The sequence below is a fragment of the Cryptomeria japonica genome, chromosome 3 (assembly GCF_030272615.1).
Source record: "Cryptomeria japonica chromosome 3, Sugi_1.0, whole genome shotgun sequence".
Taxonomy (NCBI): Eukaryota; Viridiplantae; Streptophyta; class Pinopsida; order Cupressales; family Cupressaceae; genus Cryptomeria; species Cryptomeria japonica.
Genome location: NC_081407.1, coordinates 393,001,011 through 393,022,449, shown reverse-complemented (window position 1 = coordinate 393,022,449; position 21,439 = coordinate 393,001,011). Strand labels below are relative to the sequence as shown.

General features: G+C 37.9%; 1 protein-coding gene across 1 annotated transcript in view; it reads right to left on the bottom strand.

The window, feature by feature from the left end:
• Nucleotides 1–21,439, bottom strand: part of LOC131047880 (uncharacterized) — a 185,501-nt gene that overhangs the window by 106,266 nt on the left and 57,796 nt on the right. The window contains exon 3 of the mRNA XM_057981688.2: nucleotides 17,671–18,147. Within this exon, the coding sequence (XP_057837671.2) occupies nucleotides 17,671–18,147 (477 nt within the window). The remainder of the gene's footprint in view (nucleotides 1–17,670; nucleotides 18,148–21,439) is intronic.

Sequence of the window (21,439 nt, the reverse complement as noted above, 5' to 3'; positions counted from 1 at the left end):
AAAGGCATCAGGTGAGATCTCCTGCTTCTTTCTTTTCGGGGTGAAAGAACTAAGCCATGGAGGCAAAGTCATCAACTCACTTCCAGTAGCAGCCGTAGGCAAAGGAGAAGCAGTTTCTGTTTGAATTACCGTGGTCACCCTGGGAGGAATATCTGTTTGAATAGCGACCACGGTTTGCTCAGTTACCAATGGGCATGAAGATTGCCTCATAAATTCTTCAAAACCAGAAGTGGAAGTATCAATTTCTGATAACTGAATGCAAGTGGGATTATCTTCAGGAACTTCCAACACACTTTCTCGTTGTTGATCAAGAGAAGGCTCGTATGCTGAAATGGGAACTGCATTCTGAGGAGACTCATCTATGAGCAAGTCAGGAGGAGAAAGAGGCGTCTCAATGGAAACTGGAGGAATGACCTTGTGAGGTGAGTCTGAAACTGGAGACCTAGGCGCATCATCAGATTGCTGCCCCTCTTCTGGATTATCCAGATCGATCACCCGAACATGGAACCGTGATTTCTCCTTCCCACGAGTAGTCGTCTCCTCAGGAGGTCCTCTACTGCACGACTGACTCGTAACTTGATCCTTGTGCCTGAAGATGAAGCACCCTCCTTGTTATCAATCTGAATCTCAGACTTTCGTCCAAGAGGCCTTGTAGAATCATCTTCTTTACCAACCTTGATTTTGATAAGTCTAACAGCATTACTTTTCAGCCATGCGTTAGTATTGGCCAAGATAGGCTGAAATCTGTCAAGGATGGAGACGCATTCCTTGTGTGACCATTGGATCAAAGGAAGTGGAGCTTCCTCAACCCTTCGTGAAATGTATTCAGGATCAAGTATATGCCCGTCATCGATCATCCCTTGTGGAATATCCGCCAAGTTCAAGTCAACAATTTGCTCAACAGTGAGCCTGCAGTAATCCATCTTCAGAACTTCGACTTCTGTGCGGAGATCTACCCAGATGTCTTCAATGCGATGAACATGCACAAAGGATTTCTTGATCTTCTCCTTCATACCTGTATAATCAAAATCAGCTCTAGGTTTGAACCTCTTAAGCTTGATTTCCTGCAATTCAGCCTCCATGGCCTTAGCCTTCACAGATGTGACAAGGGAGTATCGACCAATTTTCAATGGGTTTGTGCTAGAGATCCCCATTCCAACCTTGTGTCTAGCAAACTGAAAAGTATGAACCGCCATGATCTGTCTTCCCAACTCCATAAGAATTATCTTATCGGTTGGGTATCTTGAAAGCATGTATGGCTGTCCATCATAGCATCCAATCCTCATATAGGTGAAGGTGGGAAATTGCAGGAATAAACACCCATACTCAGACACCTTGACCCATGCCTCATCTGATACTCTTTTGTTTCTGAGATCCACGTCAAACTGACACATGAAATATCCAAAGAATGCATCTTGGACTCTTCTGAAATGCAGTCTGCTAGGTTTTAATGGCAACTGGTCATAATATTCCCAAACTGGTATAAGCGAGCGATCACCCTTGGTAGAAAGACCTGGGAAGTGTCTAAGTGATGCTGCTAAATATACCAAATAAGAATTCATGAAAAAGGTCATAGTGGTAGGAACTGCTGCAAGTTGTTCGCACAAAGCATCGCTGATGATTTCACCCCATGAAATATGATGTGACTGCCGTATGAACATAATGAATTGATACATCCATGGCTCAAAGACATTAGAGTGCTCAAGACCCATCATCCTGCTAAGAAGAGTGATGGTGTCTCCTATCTCCCACTTGAAATCACAACGGTACAACTTTGCCCATCTTGAGAAGGAAGGACGAGGCTCTTGGATCCATCTATTGATGTGTCGCTTGCAATCTTTTTCCCTTTTCACATAATACTCTGCTGCACTTTCTTTGGTGATTTCCATATAAACAGGTGCAGGAGGTATTTTGAAGACCTTTTCGATTGTATCCGCATCAAGTCGAATTATAGCTTCACCGTCATCATTTTTGATGACTCTTGACTCTTTGTCAAAATGATGGGCGCATGCAAGAACGAACTCCGGTTCTAGGGCAGCCACTGGGAAAGAAGATGCATGATGGATATGGCTGTCCAACAGCCGCTGCAAGTTGTTATCTTGTGGATCTTCTACCCTGTGAATGAATTCTGCCATATCAACGTGCCCTATTTCTGTGTCCCTGATACGATCCAATGGAGAAGATACCTGGGAAGGTGTAACCTCATTCTGGTATTTGTCATATTTGTATTTCATTTTCTTTGGAGTTGGCGATGCCGGCAAATCTGACATTGATTGTGAACCTGGAATGCTGTGATGAAGACTTAAAAGAGTTAAGGCAACATAATAATCAGCTGCTAATATCATTCTTTCTTCTTCAAATGGGTAAAACTTTGATCTCTGAATTTCACGGTTTTGTGAGAGGAAGAGGGGAGATATGTAGAAATGGGAAAATCTTGACTTTGACCAATTTCGGATCTTGGGAGAATTTTCGCAAGTATACAAGTTGGAAAGTACATACATGCAATCGGGGTTTTAAAACCCGAATACAAGTACACTTGTAAATTCGAAAATGGAGAAATGGATGAAAAATGGGATTTTGACTTGCGGGAAATGATGGAAATAGAAAGTACGGATATGGGGAAAGCGAATGAATAGAAATGGGAATATCCGGGAAAGTCATTTTCATGAAAATGAGAAGAACTTTTCAACATGTAATCCGGTTTTTAAAACCCGAATTTGCAAGGGAAGGGTATTTCACACTTTTCAAGCTTGGAATTTTAACAAAAAATAGTTAAATTCCTTAACCGTAGGGGAAGAACAAGAATTTCCAGCAAACTTGTAATCGAGATTAAAAATTCCGAATACAAGTTTAAGAGGGAATTTTAAGAAGAACAATGCAATTCAACAATTGCATTTCAAAGGGGAAGATTTCTTTCACGAAAACCAATTTTTAGGGGAAGAACATCACATGCCAAAAATGCAACTAATAACGAAAAATAAAGAAAACAAGAAAATAATAAAAAGAAGAGAAGAAAGGAAGAACATACCTTTATTAAAAATGCAAAATGCTTCTCCAACAATGCAATACTTCTTGAGATGAAGAAGCAAAACCGGACTATCAAACCCTTATCACGTTTTTTTGTAAAAATGCCCCAAATATGGCAGCAATCTTAAACTTGGAGGAGCAAAATGCCAATGAAAGTGTGCATTTCAAGTTTATTGAAGCAAAACGCCTAAGGTATTTGTTGGAGCAATGACGCCAAAGGTATTTGAAGAGGCAATGACGCCAAAGGTAAAAAACGCAGCCAAAGGAAATCACGTTTTTGCAAAAAACGTGGTATTCAATGCACCATCAATGGATCATTAAATGTCTTGAAACTTATCCCATACTCCACGCCTAGGTGGGAGAGGGCAAAACGCCTTAGGAGATTGCAGGTTCATGGAGTAAAAAACGCCCAAAATGTGGATTGGATAAACCACGTTTTTGCTGATTCAGCTCCAAAAACCAGTAATAATAAACTCTAAATGGCGAAAAATGTGTTTGAAAATGCATGAGAATAGGATAGAATCCTAAACGCCTTGCATCTCTAGCAAATCTCCCCAAAAAATCGCTTTGACATCTTCAACAAATCCATTTTCCTTGCAAATCGGGTTTTGGGGGACAAACAACAAGTTCGATTTACCCAAAAACATGCAAATCGGGTTTTGGAGAGAAAATAACAAGTTTTATTTTCACTTTTTCCATTTATAAGCCAAAATCGGGTTTTAAAAGACAAATAGCAAGTTCGAAATTGTCAAAAATGCACTTTTATGTCAAAATCGGGTTTTAAAAGACAAACTGCAAGTTTAAAAATACTTGTAAAAGGGAAATAAAATCCCTACAACAAGTTAAAAACACTTGCACATATGTAATGGGGATTTAAAATCCCTATTACATGTGAAAATCATTAAAGTAGGGGTTTTTTGAACAAACTGCAAGTTTACTTGCAGTTGAGCCAAAAAACCCCTATTTTAACCAAAAATGACCCAAAAACAATAAAAAGATAAAAAACATTAAAGGGGAAACTTAAAATAAATTACAAGTGACATATTTAAAACAAAAGTGCACATGTAATTGATCAAAAATTCCCCTACAAAGACCATAACAATGAATATCATTAAAACCTGCAGTTTGAAGAAAATTCTCCACCTGCAGTCTGGGTTTTAAAACCCGAAATTGAAGGAAAGGCATAGCAAACGAACCCAGAATTGGACGAAATTCGAAACGTAGTTCGAGAATGGACTGAGGATCAAGCCAGTCCAAGGATTAATCAAAATTCTGCCTCGGGAAGCGTGCCATAGAGTAAAAATTTCAATTTTTTCATAAAATTTTACCATAGTGGTCCTTCATGCAAAAAATGAGGACAACATTACCCAACAACATCATCCCCCCCCCAAAAAAGGGTCATCTCCCGACGACATACAACCAGATGGGAAATGACACTAAGAACAAACATGAAAATCAAAGCTAAGGGGGTACAGAGGGCGTCCTTGAGGAATAAGGGGCCGGTGGTCCTGCTGCTGCCAACTACTCCGTCACTGGTGAACCTGTTGTGTCCTATGTTGGAGATCTCGCTCAGCTACCAACTGCCTCTCCCTGGATCGTTTCACCATAAAAACTGCTTCCATAAGCTCCTTTTGTTTCCCATCCAACGCCTCTAAAGTAGATGTGAGACGGGTCTCAAGGGCTACCCGTTCTGCTACCTCGTGTGCACACCCCGTTGTCTCCTGGGCCAAGTCTACTCTAGCACAAGCCAACTCCTCTAGGCTAGTCACTCGGGCTCTCTACTGTGCCAGCTCCATCTCCATCGTATGCAAGTGAGTGGCTAGCTCCTCATGAGCTGTGATGGTCGCCACCCGCTCTGTCTCTGCTATCGAGGCACCATGTTGGGTACGTCTGAGCTGGTAGTACACGTCCCGGAAAGCTTTCTGTACCCGCTGTAGTAGCAAGTGTACTCCGCCAACCTCAGTCGTCTCCTCACGCCTCTAATCTGCCAACATCTCAAAAGTGTCCACAACAAGCCAACCCCTAGCCTCAAAACATCGCCCAAACTCCTCAGCACACCCGTCGGTGGCAAAGGTGAGGAGTCCCTCAACGGCAAATTGCCCAACGGTCCACTCCTGAATAGAGACTGCCAGTCTCCATGCGCTGGCCTCGACCTCTGCTGCCATCCTCCCCGCAGTGGTTCCCATCTCTGCCAAAAATACCTCTATGCCCTCCAACTGGCTCTCCGTAGTGGCCTGCTCCTGTTGCTACATCTCCGCTATCTCTTCCTCAAACCCAACAGTGTCCTACAGGAAATCCATCGCCAACTCCTGTTCTCCGGCCTCCTGATGAGAACTACCCTCATCGAGGTCCACAATCTCCGGAAAAGGACGTGGCTGGGGTGAGGCAAGCAAGGATCCCAGTGGTGTCATGGGAGGCATCTCATAGCGACCCAGCCACACATCCATGGTGGCATCATCATCTTTGGTCATCGTACCCTCTACTGTCGAGACCTCCGTATGTACAGGTTCCTTTCGTACGGTAGATCCAATGCAAGGAGGTTCGCTGGGAACCAATGACACTGCTGGAACGTCCTCCGCGGGAACTGCTGGAACTATTGTGGCGACCCTAGAAGGTGTATGCATCAAGGTCGGGGTCTCAACTGCCCAAATTCTGGGATGGGTACAGCTGGAATGGCTCCTACCGTCACCCCCGAAGTCTGGAGAGGTGTCAATCCTCCATCCTGAGTCAATACTACTAGTGCATACACCAGTTGGCCTGCTCCCACAGGTCGCACTCCACCTGTCGGTAATCCATGAATTCCTCTCGTCACGTGCCCAAAAGGCATTGCATGGCCACTACTCTCCTCCTTACTCGGGGCTTTCTCTACTTCTTTCCTGCTGGCAAGGCGGAATGTGTCATGACTCTGGCTGCTCCGAGAAGAAGTGTCCTCGGAATCGTCCCCTTCCTCTGCACTACTATCAGCCTCTCCTGCAGCCTCTTCTTCTGCATCCTCATCAACTGTCTCTGTCTCCTGTTTTGTGTCTACTTGTGGTGGTCTTCATCGCTTCCTACTAAAATGGGCTTCCCCACTACCTGCCATGGTATCCAAGTGGGTCCAATAAAAATGAATGGCTGTGAAGGGTCCCTCGTCTCCCGAGGTTTCCACTTCCAGACATGCTTCTCTGGCGACACCTGTGTGCGTACAGCGACGAGGAACAACCCTATGCCATGAAACGGCATATAGAAAGCCTTGTGTCGCAGGATCAAGAATTCATGGATTATGTCGAATAAAACTGTTGCCCAATTGTACACTGTCCCATTCCTCAGGCCATTCATAAGTGCAATCATTGGTACCACTGTGTCGGATGCCCTACTGGCTCCTGTAAATCTGTTTTTCATAACATCCAGCAGACACTACCAATCTCCTAGAACTTTGTAGGACTTCTTCAACCCTCTGCCCTTGGGTGCCTTGATTGCAGCCCATTCCCGGTCTGAGAGATCACTTTGGCAAATTAACCGCAACAGTTGTTCTTTCCTTTCTGGTGACATCTTCGTAGCATTCTTGTCTATTTTCTTTCCCTCATCTGGGATGCCAAATACCTTAGCAAAATCGTCGGGTGCAAAGGAGACGGTCACGGTACTCTGCTGGTAAGAGAAAGTTGATGCTCTGATCGCGCTATCATATGTAGCCACCATCATTCGCAGACATGATTCGAAATTCCTAATGGTGAAGATGGGCATTTGAATTGCCCAATGCACCCGTGCCTTCCTGAGAGATTCTTTAATTGCATAATAATCTGGGGTTTCCAGGCTTCCAGCCACCACGTCCTGCATACATTTCCACTCAATCCTTCGAATGTAATAGTGTCAGGTATGATTTTCTCCGGCATTGCCTTCTTCTTGGCTTTTCTTGTATCCGCTGACCCTACAATTTTCACTCTCGAGTGTAACACTCACTTCCCCTTGTCCTTGGCTGTTGTGCTTCCCTCTGCCATTTTCCTTGATTTCGTTGGTTGGTCTAACTACTGCAACCGTTTTCTCCAATCTAGCTTTCCTAATTTCTGTTTTCCTAATTCCATTTGAATGATTTAACTATTGGCGCCAATACTTTAATAAGCTTTTTTTTTCAAATGCCGTTACTTTTCTTTGTGGATTTGTACTTCTTTGGATATGTATGGATTGTACGAAACCCTCCCCCTCTTGTTCAATCCTCTTCACTAACCACGTGTACGGATTTCTACTATCGCCACTTTTGCAGTTTGGATGGGACGGATGGCATGTGCACTCTGACTAGTACGGATTTAATACCCCTACTACACTTGGCATACGAAATTTTCATTACCTTTTGCCATCGTACGAATTTGTAGCTTACGGATTTTTTATCACTCCGCAACCCTACGCTCAGTTTGCATTGGTACGGATTATGACCTTGCCAATGTACGGATTTCTTTATGCTCTTCTGTCTTGTACGGAAGGCTTATGTTTCCTCTGTAATGGTACGGGTTCCTCTACTCTACAATTGTACGGTCTTCAATTTGTACGGATTCCTTGCCCTCTGACACTGTACTGATTTCCTCTTGCACTGATTATGTTGTACGGATTTCTTTGTTCATGTGGGCGTACGGATTCTCTGTCCGTACATATTTCATCCTCTGTCTCCCTTAGCCGTACGAATTTTTTATGTTGGTCGTACAATGCTAAGCTGGCCATACAGATTCTTTCTCCAATCTGCCGTAGGGACATGTTCCTCTCTTGATCCGTATGGATTTATCCCCCTTTGCTTTTATTTACATTTTCGATCCGTACAGTTATTTATTTCTTCTTTTCCGTACGGTCGTACATCGTACAGCTGTACTATTAATTTTATTTATTTATTTATTTTTTCAATTTTTCATTTTTTTTTTATTTTTTATTTTTAAACCAAATGTTGATTTGAAATCTGGTCAAACTGTATATATCCAAAGAAGTATAGTGGTGAGTATTCCCGCCTGTCAAGTGGGTGACCCAGGTTCGGTCCCCGGCAACGGTGCCAAATGTTTTCCCCCGAGGGATGCGTGTGTTTCAATAGTGCATAACAGTACAAAAATGTAGGAAATATGACAGTATGCAGCAATGCAAGTAAACAAAAGAAATCAGATGTATGTATTCATTAATGCCAAATGCCAGTACATTCAAAACATAACTTTCTTCGACAATAACTTCACACTGAAAAAGGAAACCAAGTACATATATATAGGTGTCAGTGTAGGTTGTCCGATGCCAACTGCCGACAACCGTCACGTAACTACCGACCCTTAACACACGTAATGTTCTAATTACAATATGACATAATTATCCGACAACAATGTTGATTTGAAATATGGTCAAACTGTAAAAAAGATTTGCTCCGAATCCTGATGCCCTAACTCTGTGTTGGCTGGAAAATTCACTTTCAATCAGGTCAGATCTGGAGTTCACTTTGTGAGTTGATGACAGCTGACGAAATTCGCATCACAAAGTCTGTAATTTTGCACTAAAACTGCTGGGCAAACTTGCTTTCAGTGTCTCCTAAAATTTGATGCTGGTCTGAGAATCAGATCGCTCCAAGTTAACAATGAAATTGGCTCCAAATCTGATGAAATTTGCTTGTGAATGTCTGCTCCTAAAGTTCACTCAGCTCTGCTCCTTATTTGCTTAGGATGAATTGAATTTGATGTTTTGAAATGAAATCAGACCTCTCATTTATAGGATTCTAATGATTGAAACTAACCGCTCCTTAATCTGGCCGACCTAGGGATTGATATTTTAAAATTTTGAAATTTGAACTCTTTCTAAACACCGACTTGGAAAAATGATTTGTTTTGTTTTTTTAAGGCTTTGAATTTCCTTTATGAGGGCCAACCTAGACCTAAACTCTACCCTAGCAACATTTAAGCAAATCAAGGGCAAAGGAGAGTGCTAAACCATGAATTCCTTGGATAGCTAGGCGCTAAAATGAGGTTGTCTTGGAATATAAAACCCATGACACCTACAGCTCCGGATTATAGATTCCATGAGACCTATAGTTTCAGAATGAAGGATGCAAACAGCATGACGACAAAAAAAAACATCTTGAGCGTTCCCTCCATTGAGTTAGGAAATATTTCAACCAAGGTACAATTTGAAAAGGATAATCCAAAATATCAAGGCACTAGGAAGGGTGAGTGAAGGACACCCAAGCACTAGAGACAAGGTGTCCTGGAATATGGGGTGCTAAAATGACTTTGCCATGGAATTCCAAATGATGAGCAAGGTTGCACAAGCGCTAAAGTGAGTATTGCAAGGATAATTGAGCACTTGGATCAAGTTCACAGGGAATGTGTGGCACTAAAATCACTTGGACAAGGATAAAATGCTTTGTGAGGAAATTTTAAGTAAAGTTTATGGATTTTGTAAGGAAAAAATCAACAAATTTGCCAATCCACAGAGAGTTTGTCGTTGATTTTTTTATTTTTTTGAAATTTCACACCACAAAGATTAAATTTAAATTTTGTATTTTTTTGTCCAAGAATTTCACAATTCCCCTATTTTCCCCTCTTGTCAAAGTTGAAAAATCCAACCTTGACAAGGAATTTTTCTTGTCTGGGTTGAATTTCATGATTTTTCATCCTTAGCATTTCAAAAATCCCAAGTCCTTAACAATTTGCTTCTGATGACAATTTTGCAATATTTTTGCAATTTTAACAACCTTGACAACATTTAACAGGATTTGACAACTTTTGACAACTTTTGCATTTTGACCTCAATTCTCAGTCCTGATGCTCAATGATGGATACTAGACTCGAAACTTGAATTCCTGACTTGATCACACACCCTTAGGATGAACTTTGAATTCTAAGTCATTTCAAGGATCGACCAACGTTCCCTTCCGAACTAACAAGGTGACTTCTTTATCATCATGATGACAATACCTCCACACGCAAGAAAGTGAGGAAGTACAAGAGTTCAATAATCACAGGAGGATTTTCTTCAGCCATTCAAGTGTTAATCTTGCATGGATTTCAATGATTCCAAATTTTGTATTGGTTCACTTTCAGGATTGCCATTTGTAGTGATGATATAAGGGAGTTGTTTGAAAAAATTTCTGGAGGAAGTACTATGGCTCTTTCTTCTCCTCGCTTGGTACAACTAAGCAAAAATGACTAAGCTAGAAAGTGAAAAAAGTGAGGGTCCCCATTTGCAATGGGGAATGTATGTTTGCAACATAACACAACTGAAGAGCAGATTCAGATTGGAAAGATACAAACTCTAGCAAGTTGTCTTATGATAGTGGCAACTTGGTTTGGGAGCCATTCTCTGCTGCTTTGAAGGTAGAACTAGATTTTTTTTTGTGTTTTTCAATAAACCTCTCCATTTTAGAGGAGTGACTTGTCTATGGAGTATGTTACAGCACATTTCAGCCAAATCAATGGATCACTTTACCTTTAGAAAGAACATCTTACAGTATTTTAAGCAAAAGGGTTAAGATAGATTTATATTACTCACCAAATTTGACCTATAACTAGTAACTAGATTTTTTTGAGTGTTTTTCAATAAACCTCTCCATTTTAGAGGAGTGACTTGTCTATGGAGTATGTTACAGCACATTTCAGCCAAATCAATGGATCACTTTACCTTTAGAAAGAACATCTTACAGTATTTTAAGCAAAAGGGTCAAGATAGATTTATATTACTCACCAAATTTGATCTATAACTAGTTAGAACTCTATGGATGTATGGTGCCTTGTGGAAAAATATATTTGATGCATGTGTATTATTTTTACTGAGAAATGTCCCTTTCTAATGATAATATTAAAATAATGAAGTGCATAGATTCATTCACAACCCCTAAAGGAACTTTCCTTGGAGCAATGCTCAAGTATACAAGCAATGGCAATATCTATTTACCTTGGTGTGCTTGAACATTAGACTAAATGCACTCACAATTGTAGGTTGTTGTCAATGTTCTAAAGACACTTGCTCTGTACTGGCACACACCTAGACCCAAAAGCACATTGATACACCAGACTTGAAAATTTGTAATTTGTACAACTCTTATTGAAGCATCCTGAACTCTTTCCCATATGTGTATTCACACTTCTTCCTCATGTGCCTATGTACTGTTGTTTTGACAATCATTTGTATTGGCACATTTATTGTCTCAAGCACAATTCATTACTGAAGCCAGTTTTCATAAGGCAGTAGACTCTTTATGAGACACATACCAATGACTAGGAAAGTTCCAATACACTAGCTTTTACATTTTTAATACTTTACCTCCTTTACATCAGTGTGCATCTGATCTTCTAGGTGACTTAAATATTGAAAAATACTTTCCCTTTTACAATGGCGTACTCTATTGATCATTGAAAAAATGGATAAAGAGGATTCAATCTAAGTGAGCAAATGGATGTCTTTATATGGCATGTTTTTTATCTCCAAGTGCATGCTTGCATGACATTCAAAATATATTGAATGGTCATTGGGTGAAATGCATCCTTAATCCCCAAATCTGAACCTTCTCCTCATGAGTGTGCACCTACACCTAGAGGATGCACACGTCTTAATGATCTAAACCAATTTCCAAATTTAAAAACATCCTTTCTTGCATCAATATGAGTATCTTCAAGAGCATCTTTCCATGATTGTCCAAACATTAGAACATGACAAGAAGACGGCATGATAAGGTAGACAGTACAAGACTCGATCACAACTTTAAGCGAAAACAAGATTAAATTTACAATCTTAACACAATAGAAAAGTCTCATATGGATAAACCATGTTTAATAATTAAGTTGTGGAATTGTCTACTGCTTAGCAATTTATTTTTTGTACTTGTGGCATTCATTGTTACATCCCTCTTATTCACTGATACTTTGCTATGCTTTATTTGGACTAATATGTGATGTTTAGTAGAAGTCAATTGAACAATAGTTCAGAATTTCATATGTGAAATGATTTCATTTGATAAGTCAATAAGGTGTATATTGCTATCTAATCATATTTATACATGTTAAAATTATTGATAAGATTTCTGGCTAACTACATTGTTATGACCTAGTGGTTGCAGAAAATTCACCGTCCTCTGAGAAGGGAGGGAAAGTATCATCGAGTATGGGAGGTGAGAAGGTGAAGGGTTGAGTTGCCATTTGAGTTTCTGAAACCTATAAGTACTGGTCATGTCATGTTATGAAGATAGAGCCTACGGTTGTGGAGTTATGAACTAGGTTCCTATTATGGTTAACCCTAGACAGTCAATCAAGTTGTTAGGGCTCCTTCTTAGCAAAGAACTCTTGATGTTGATTTAAGCCATCATATAACTAAGAATTGAACCGATAATAATTCTGGACTTAATACTTTAATTTTAACGAAATGTATTTAATACTTAAATGATTATATATGTATAGTATAAGGGATATCTATATACGTGTGCTACATGATAATCATGGCACAAGTATATATACACATATACATAAAGTATATATGTACCACATATAGAATGCATACATAGTCATATGAGTATTATGTGGTAATATTAAGTGAAACATATGATTCATTCTTTAATTGTGATTGATCAATATATTGGCCGAAGGCCATAGTAATGAATATGTGAATAACCACATATATATCAGCCATACTTATAAAGTAAGGTGGCGCCAACTTAATATATGAGCAACCACATCTTTTACCATGGGTTTGAATATTATAACCCCAACAACGTGGGTGTTTAAGTTTCAACGCATATGTATTTGAAGTTTCAGTGAAATAAATTGGAAATTTCTTGTAATCAATCGAAAAAAGCTGTTTTGAGGGACTTTTTAAGTCCGTAGATATTAAAGAGGAATAGAAAGTCATTCTTAAGGGATATAACATATGAAGTAAAAACTCCGGCTTTTCTCATGGAAGTCTGAGACAAAGAGGCTGTGTTTAGTACGAATTAAGTTGGAGAAGCAATTTTGTTCAAGGGATATTGAAGGTGTAATCAGCTGCTACAGTATAGTCAACAGGCAGGAAGCCAGAATACGTTCTGTGACTTCAATATTAATTCTGATAATAAGAAAGTTGTTATGCTGAATGTTATTTGTTTGCAAGAAAGAAATGTTTTATTCTATCACACGACCTGATTACAAGGTTGAATATGCTTATATTTGCAGCTACATTCTAATATAAACTAAATTATGAACAGTTGGAGTTTATGGTCTTAGTAATTATGACTCCAAACTATCATAGCAGAAATTTGCATATAGCTAGAGTCTCTGTTTTGGGGTCTTTGTAATGAGAACAGTTGTAATTATAAAAAGAATTGTTCATATATTTAATAGACCTATGAGATACTCCATTCAACAAGCTCTAAATACAAGCACAAAATATGTTTCCCTTTCAGCTTTTTAAGGGTAGATACTCAGCATCAACAGTCAATTATTAACGCATTATTATGATGTAGTAATCAGCTAAATGATCATTAGAATTTGGAATAAGGTGAGATTAATTTGCTATATAAACCAGAAGCTGGGACCGAGCTTATGGTATGAAGTAAACAGTTAGTAAAGGTTGAGTTTTCTGTTCATGAAAACAATTAAAGGAAGTATTGAATAGTATTTCGTCTCTGCTAGATAAGTAAGAAACTTGTACACAGATGGAATGAGTCAAGAACTATTATTGCATGTATGTTCGTAATACAGAAGTAAAAGATATCAATTGTGAAATCCTTGAGTTGAAGGCACATACTCATAAACATGAGGGTGCAAGTATGCAAGCTCGTGTTCACAAGTATGGTGCCAGTTAGACTCTGGCAACAATTGACTTAATTGAAACTAACAAAAACATGTTGTGAATGGTAGCCATCCATAAACATAACACAACAAAGTCTACACCTAGAATGGTTAGAAAGAAGCTCTTAAACCTAGAGTCGAGTGTGCCTTTAAACTTATGTCAATATGCAGTTAGCATAAGAGACGACCTAGTTGGTCCGTATGACTAATCCCTAATTATTGCTTCTAGCTGGGCAGGGTGGTGAACATTAATTGCACATTAAACCGTGCTTGCAACTATGAAAACCTTTGGCCAAGGTGACGTCGTGTTATGCAAGCATCTGTCAATTCACATGATCCAAATACGCTACCTAGTCAGAGGTCATACTAGTTAAGAGAGTCCTATGGTGTGTGACCGACTAGACTTGTGTAGGGTCAAAACACCGGGCTCAAATGGCATTAGACCTATTCAACTTACTTACACCCTTGCAAAGGGCAAGGCCGCTTCTAGTAGGAAGATGTGCGGGAGATTGCTAGGTCTATGGTTGGGTGGTAAATCACCTTGATGATACTTTCCCTATCATGTTCCCTCCTTGATCGTTATATATATCCTAAATGAAGCAATTATTATTTATTAATTAATATAATGTCATATTCATCAACAAATGATCATTTCAAATTAATTTGTTAAATATTATTATTTAATTAATATTTATTAATATTCATTATTAATAATATTCTTGAAATATAAATTAATATTATATTGTAAACATTAATATAATATTACAACTTGTTTCATGTTTTAATAAAAGAAGATTGTCTTGGAACAAGACTTTACAATCTTTTGAAATCCAACTCGATTCCCTTTGCAAGAATATGAAGCACGCCACTCTATAAGATGCCACGCATATGGACTTTGATCCATCTTACACATGTGGCCTTAGATGAATGATGCAACCAAAGAGATATAGTGAGCGGTAAAGATCGTGGCACCTTGGTAGACAAAATCTTTCTGACTCTAGCAAGATCATTACAACGTCGCTGAAGGATGAATGCAATAATATAAGAGCAGTGATATTAACATTGATATTCGTATATCTATTGCTCCAATACTAGTAATGTTTGGCAATCATTTTATGATGAGTTCCGCCTACGATTGAAAGCATGACCGTTGGCTGTGTGAATGTTGATTGTTAAATGCGTAATGTATCGATGGTCAATCTCCTGAGGCGATAGTCAAAAATTGTCCTCTGTCTGATGCATCAAGACATATAAGGTGTTATGCAGCAGGTGATTATTTATAGTACATAGTTCGTTCTTTGGGAACTAGTTCGTTATCAGGCCGCTGAAGTTAATGAGGAAGTGGTGCAACAAGAGAAAGTGTGATTACCAATAGTAAAGAGATGCAGTTTATCAAACTAATGTGAGTCTCTTACCTTTACTAAAAAGCCACAATTAGTCAGAGATGTGATTATGCTTAGATAAGATAATGAAATTTAGGAAAAGACACATTATTTTGTTAATGATGAAGATTCACAACTCTTAAGGGAAGAACATGTGAGAGAGATATAAGGCAGATCTAAAACATTTTGGACGGGGAGGAGAAAAAGGGGAGAAGCGTCTTCTACTACAGACGAAAAGTAAGGAACAGGTGGTTTATTGTATTAAATAACATACGTATATTAGTTAATGTGTTCTTATTAATATGTAACGTCATTATTATTAATGTGTAATACTCATTAATATTAGTTAATGGGTAATATGTAATGTTAATTAATAAGTGATGTTAATTGTAGTCTACTGTATATATATATATTAATTAATGTATAGTATTCACTGGTCATAATGTGTAATGTTAATGAATAAGTGATGTCAATTGTAGTCTAGTGTATATATATGTATTAATTAATGTATAGTATTCACTGATCATTAAATATAGGTAAAGGATATAATCATGTTAATGGTTGTATACACAAGTTTACACATTAGGAAGGATTATGTAATACAAAGGTATTTAATGCGATGTAATCATGTAATGCATATGTTAAAGATGGTAAAGCACATTGATAGATATAAGTTAAAGAATACATTAGGAATCCATGTTAACATAAAGGGATAGATTATGAACTGGAAACTGATATGCAAATGTATGGCTTGGTTGATTAAAACACAAATAAGAAGAGACGGATCTGGCCGATCCCCTTTGAGGACTTGGATGATGGAGGCATCACCCAAGACAAGGAATAGACAAGGGTCTTCCTTGGATGGCTTGGGTGTAAGAGGTTACACCCAAGACATGACTCGATGGTTCTGGCCGATCCCCTCTAAGGACTTGGATGATGAAAGCATCATCCAAGGCAAGGAATAGACAAGGGTCTTCCTTGGATGGCTTGGGTGTAAGAGGTTACACCCAAGACAGGATTCGAACTCGTCTTCGATTTCCTGGAGGGCTTGGGACCAAGGAGTTCCAAGAAGGCGAGCTTCATGGCCACCTGAGGCCATACTTTCGTATGGCATTCGTATCCTTTTTATTAGATGAAAATTATGATTATGTTAATTAAGTATTAAAGTTAGATTGCAATCTAGATTACTTATATATATATATATATATATGTTTGTTATGTTCTAACAATCTGTTTTGCAGGTTAATGATCTCTAAATAGTAGGGACATTACATTCCCTCTGATCATATACTTTGGCACAAAAGAATTTAGATTGATATCCGAATACTGTAAACTCTTAACTTCTCTAATTTTTAGTTGATATGGAATTATGATTAAGTAGTTTTAAAACTATATATGCATTTGTAAATCTCTCTTGATTAGTTAATATTACTTCATGCTAGTAGGAAAGTAAAAGTTCCTTGCTTATGTTTTAAAAAAAAAAAGATTTCCCGTTCTGCGTTTATCAAATGTTAAGTTTTAGAATGTTAGATTACATTCTTTTTGTGCTATAGTAGTTTAGCCTGTTACGTTCATCTATTTAACCATTTCTTGTTAATGCTAATTTGTTGATCTCTGATTTAGCTAACACCCAATACTCATTTGTTTCCCTTCAAATATTTGGTTACAACCGAATACAATTCTCCTCTATAGCCAGTAAGAAGCTGTCTACAGTTGTGCTTGATAGTTTACCTTTCTTTAAATCTAAGAAATCTCATTCCAAGTCTTTATTTTTAACAATTAGTTATTTACATTTAATACAAAACTCCATAAAAATCTTGTAATGTGCATACTTATAAATTCTATCAATAGTTTTGACTTTTGCGTTTTATGTTTAGTTAGGTCTCAAGGAGCTTCCCCTTAAAACTTGAAGAATGGTTCTATTGCATGTGTTGTTCCATTTTGTGTTGTCTAGCAATAGAAAAATTAAAACACTAACAAAAATCACTCCAGTAATAACAATATAGAGATCACTTGAAGTTTCTAGAACAGGCTGCATTCCCCTTGATCCCTACAAACAAAACTCATGAAATGTAAAAGATCGTATGCAAAAAATTCTACCAACTGATCGAGTTCTACGGCTACCATAAATGGGACATTCATTTTAATGATGAATGAGAAATTAACAACATTTTAATGTAGAGATAAATATCTTTATGACAGTTTGAGAACTGTTATTGATTACCATCAGCAATTACAGCAGAACAAAAAAATGGGTAGAAACATCTGTTTCAAGAGAAATGATAACCGTAACACAATCAAATTCAAAATCCCAAATCTTGATAACATCAGAAGCCAGTCCTGAAACATAATGTGTGTTTCATACAACTCTTCATGGCTTCTCTAACCATGATACTCCTGAGCCAATACAGATTAATAATTCATTATTAACTAATGATAATAAAGCTGGAATGTTGAAAATTGTATGACCAAATGAAAGAAATTATAGAAATGATGGTTAAAGTGGAAACCTCTCCAAAGCAAAAATTGCTTTCAGATTTTAATTGGCGACGCACTACCAAAGCTCCAATGTCACGGCCCCGTTTCTCTACTGGCTGACCCCTCTCTACTATGGTGACCTTTGCACCAAGCTCTGCAAGCACCAGACTGGCAAATAATCCTGCAGGTCCACTACCTACAACAACCACCTTTGGTTCACTAGTCACCATATACACATTTGACTGTTTAATATCTTTCATGATCAGCATTTTGTTTGAAGATCTTTCACTTGTCCCATTTGAGCTATGAGATGCTATTCTGCTTTGTGTACATTTGTCATCATTCAATAGGCCAATTAGATCTAAGGAGCTACTTGGAGAAGAAATATACTCTAATTTTCCTGGCTTGAAGGACAAATCTGAGATAAAGTCCCACAACCGAGGCTGCAAACTCAATGCTTCCTTCACATTCATGTCAACGGTGTATACAAACCTTGGTTCCTTAAGACACTGCACCATAAAGCACCAAGGTAAAAAGAAAATATTTAATGCTGGCAAACTACTTAAAAAATATTCGATAGATAGTAGTTTCAAACTTTCAACAATGGAGGTGCATAAAGAATTTAACATCTAGTTTTAGCGATCAAGTTGAGGAGAAGTTGTGGATTCAATGAAGAGTAAACAAGATGTTCAAATTCAAGCAAGGGCTTCATCAAATTAACAAACTTTCAAAAAATATTAAGGTTTACAAAACTTCAGCAAAGGAAAGCATCAAAGCGAATTTTCAGAGCTTCACCAAAGCATTTCATATTTGAGTCACCAATGGTCATTGGAAAAATCAAACTTTTAGAGTCTCATAAAAGGATATGTCAGATTTTGTTGAGACAAAGTATAACGTCATCAAATCAAAATCATCTAGAGCTGCATTCCAAAAGTCAAAAAATAGCTCATCATCATGTGATGGATAAGAGTAGTTAAATCATCAGTAGAACTAACACTCACATTAGAATTAGTGGACTAGATAATTTGTAATAAAATTTTCAGATTATGCAAGAGGTCATAGTTAGAGTAGAAGTCTTTCTTTACTATAACAGTAGGAGGGAGGCACCTCTCCTTTCATGCAATTAATTTAATTCATTTTTTCATGCAATTTTGTAAACAATATAAATAAGTGTCTTCTTCTACTTAGTTTCATCAATAGTAATTCTTGTGCTTGCATTACGCTTGTTGGTTGAAAATTTTGTACACGTGGGGGAAATATACAAAATTGTGGTTTCAACCACAGCACACGAGTAAAAACTCTCCTAATTAAGGGAAGGCTCCCCCTATCTAACTAAAACTGAAATAAAAACAGGATGGGACAGCAGTCTTCCTTCTTTCTTCAAGAAAGACAATATCCTTTTCTCTTCACAGAAAAGGATAGCGATTGAAAATGAACAGCAGTAACTACTTTCAAGTGAAATAAGAGAAAGGAAATGAAGTTTCCTGAAAGCGCAAAGACTTCCGTCACTTCCTTCGGGACGGGACAGCAATATCAAGCTCAAAGACTTGACTATTGGAAGTCCTATCTACCCTTTGCTATACTAAATTTTACAACGAATAAAAGATAACAGCTCAAAGACTGGAATAATCTATTCTTTCAACACAAAGACAAGAACTAATGCAAGCTCAAAGACTTGCTGCTATTTCTTATCAAACAGTAATTTTTCTCAAGAATGGATGCAAGCTCAAAGATTTGCGGCTCCTTCAAGAGAGTTTCCTATTTTAATTAAACTTCTCTACTTGCAGCTCAAAGACTTCAAATCAGATTGGACTAAGCTCCTTTAGAAATACTTTGCATAGAAGAAATAAAAGATTCAAACTCAAACATGTAGCTCAAAGACTCAAAACTTGAGTAATCCTTCTTTATTATTCTTCAAAACCTTCAACTCACATACATAAGCTCAAAAACTTCTTGCTGTAAATTTGGCAGAGTTTTTGCTTGCTTTCCAAAAGATATAAATTACAATGGACCCTCTCTTCTATTTATAGGAGAGGAGCCTTGAGAAAAAGGTGGGAGGATCCTAACTAACTTGAGAGATTCTCTCAACCACCAAGACTCATTCAATAACTAACTGAGACTTCATTAACTAACTAATAGTTACTCCAACTAACTAAGACTTATTCCAACTACAGTCCTAATCGGACACAACTTGTAGTTGCCTTACATGTAATTACAAAAGTGCAAGTAATGTGTAACTTGCATTTTACAAAAAATACTTTTACATGTAATTTGTCAAAACAAAATTACAAATGCATAACTAAAACTATTCCATGTGTCTAAAGACACGACTCTAACTGCATCATCCTTTGTCTGTGATGATCTTTATGTTGCTCCAGGATGCTAGAAGTTTGAAGTATTCTGGATTGGTAAAGACACCTTGAACCGGAACGGGAACTTGCATCCTTAATGATCTTTGTGTCCTTGGCCAACGAACTTCAACCTTATCTTCTTGCTTGGGGTAGTACTATCTTTTCAGGAGGGAAAGGGTTGCCTTCCTCTTTTCACATCATGACCATCTTTGTCTTGAAAGCATTCCATGCTCTCAACCATGAATCGTTGTATCTCTTCTTTGTATCGTCATCCATTCTTGAAATTTGCTTGCAAAATAAGGCCCATGCCTTAATCCATTGATTTGGTAGATCGTGTGTCCAAACCGGATTGACAAGGGAAGGGATAAATTGATGCAAAAATGGGCTCACAAGTGAATTTCGGGTTTTGGAAGCTGCATTACATGTATGGGAAAAACAAGACCATTACTTGCAATTGCGGGGAACAAACATGCAACTTCATATGTGTAATGGGTAACTACAAGTTTGCACTTGTAATTGGACCTTTAGAACTCATTTTCAAGTGTTTTTTGAGCGTATTTTGGACCAATTTCGGGTTCTGGATGGCTAACCGCAGGTAGGCTTTAAATGGGGAAAATGAATGAAGATGTGAAATGAATGGATGAAATGGTATGTACGGATGATGGAAATGAATATGAAAAGATTTTGGGAAGATCATCTTCAAGAAAACGAGAAGAACTTTCAACATGTAATCAGGTTCTGAAACCCCGATTTTGAAAGAATGGGTATTTTTCATCTTTGCAACTTGGAATTTCAACAAAAGATGGTTAAATCTTTTATCCGTAAGTGAAGAACAATGATTTTCATCCAACTTGTAATCGGGATTTTAAAATCCCGAATACAAGTAAAGAGGGAAAATCGGGAAGAACAATGCAATTCTAAAATTGCTTTACAAAGGGGAAAATCTCTCTCACAAAATCTGATTTTTGGGAAAGAACCAACCATTTACAAATTTACAACTAGAAAGGAAAAACAAGAAAACAAGAAGAAAATAAATCTTACTTTGCTCCAATCTGAAAATGCCTCTCCAAAAGATGATCAATCTTTGAAATAAAGAAGAATATCTCTTAAAAAGAAATTAACCGTATTCCAAAACCCTAGCCACGTTTTTGAAAAAATGCCCAAAACTGAAAAACGTGGCAGCAAATGCATGAGAAATGGCATGGAAAATGGCCAAGACTCTTTCTAACCTCAATACCTTAGCATACCAAGCCAAAACGATTCATAACATTGCTGATTCGTGGCATTTTTAATGAAGAAAAACGTGGTTTTTTGGCAAAAACATGTTTACTGTTATAAAGCTAAAAACCAACAATCTTAACCTCCATGTGGCGTGAAAGGTGTTTGAAAATGCATAAAAATAGGGAGGAATCCAAAACGCCTTCTATCTCCCAAAAAATCTCCACAAAAA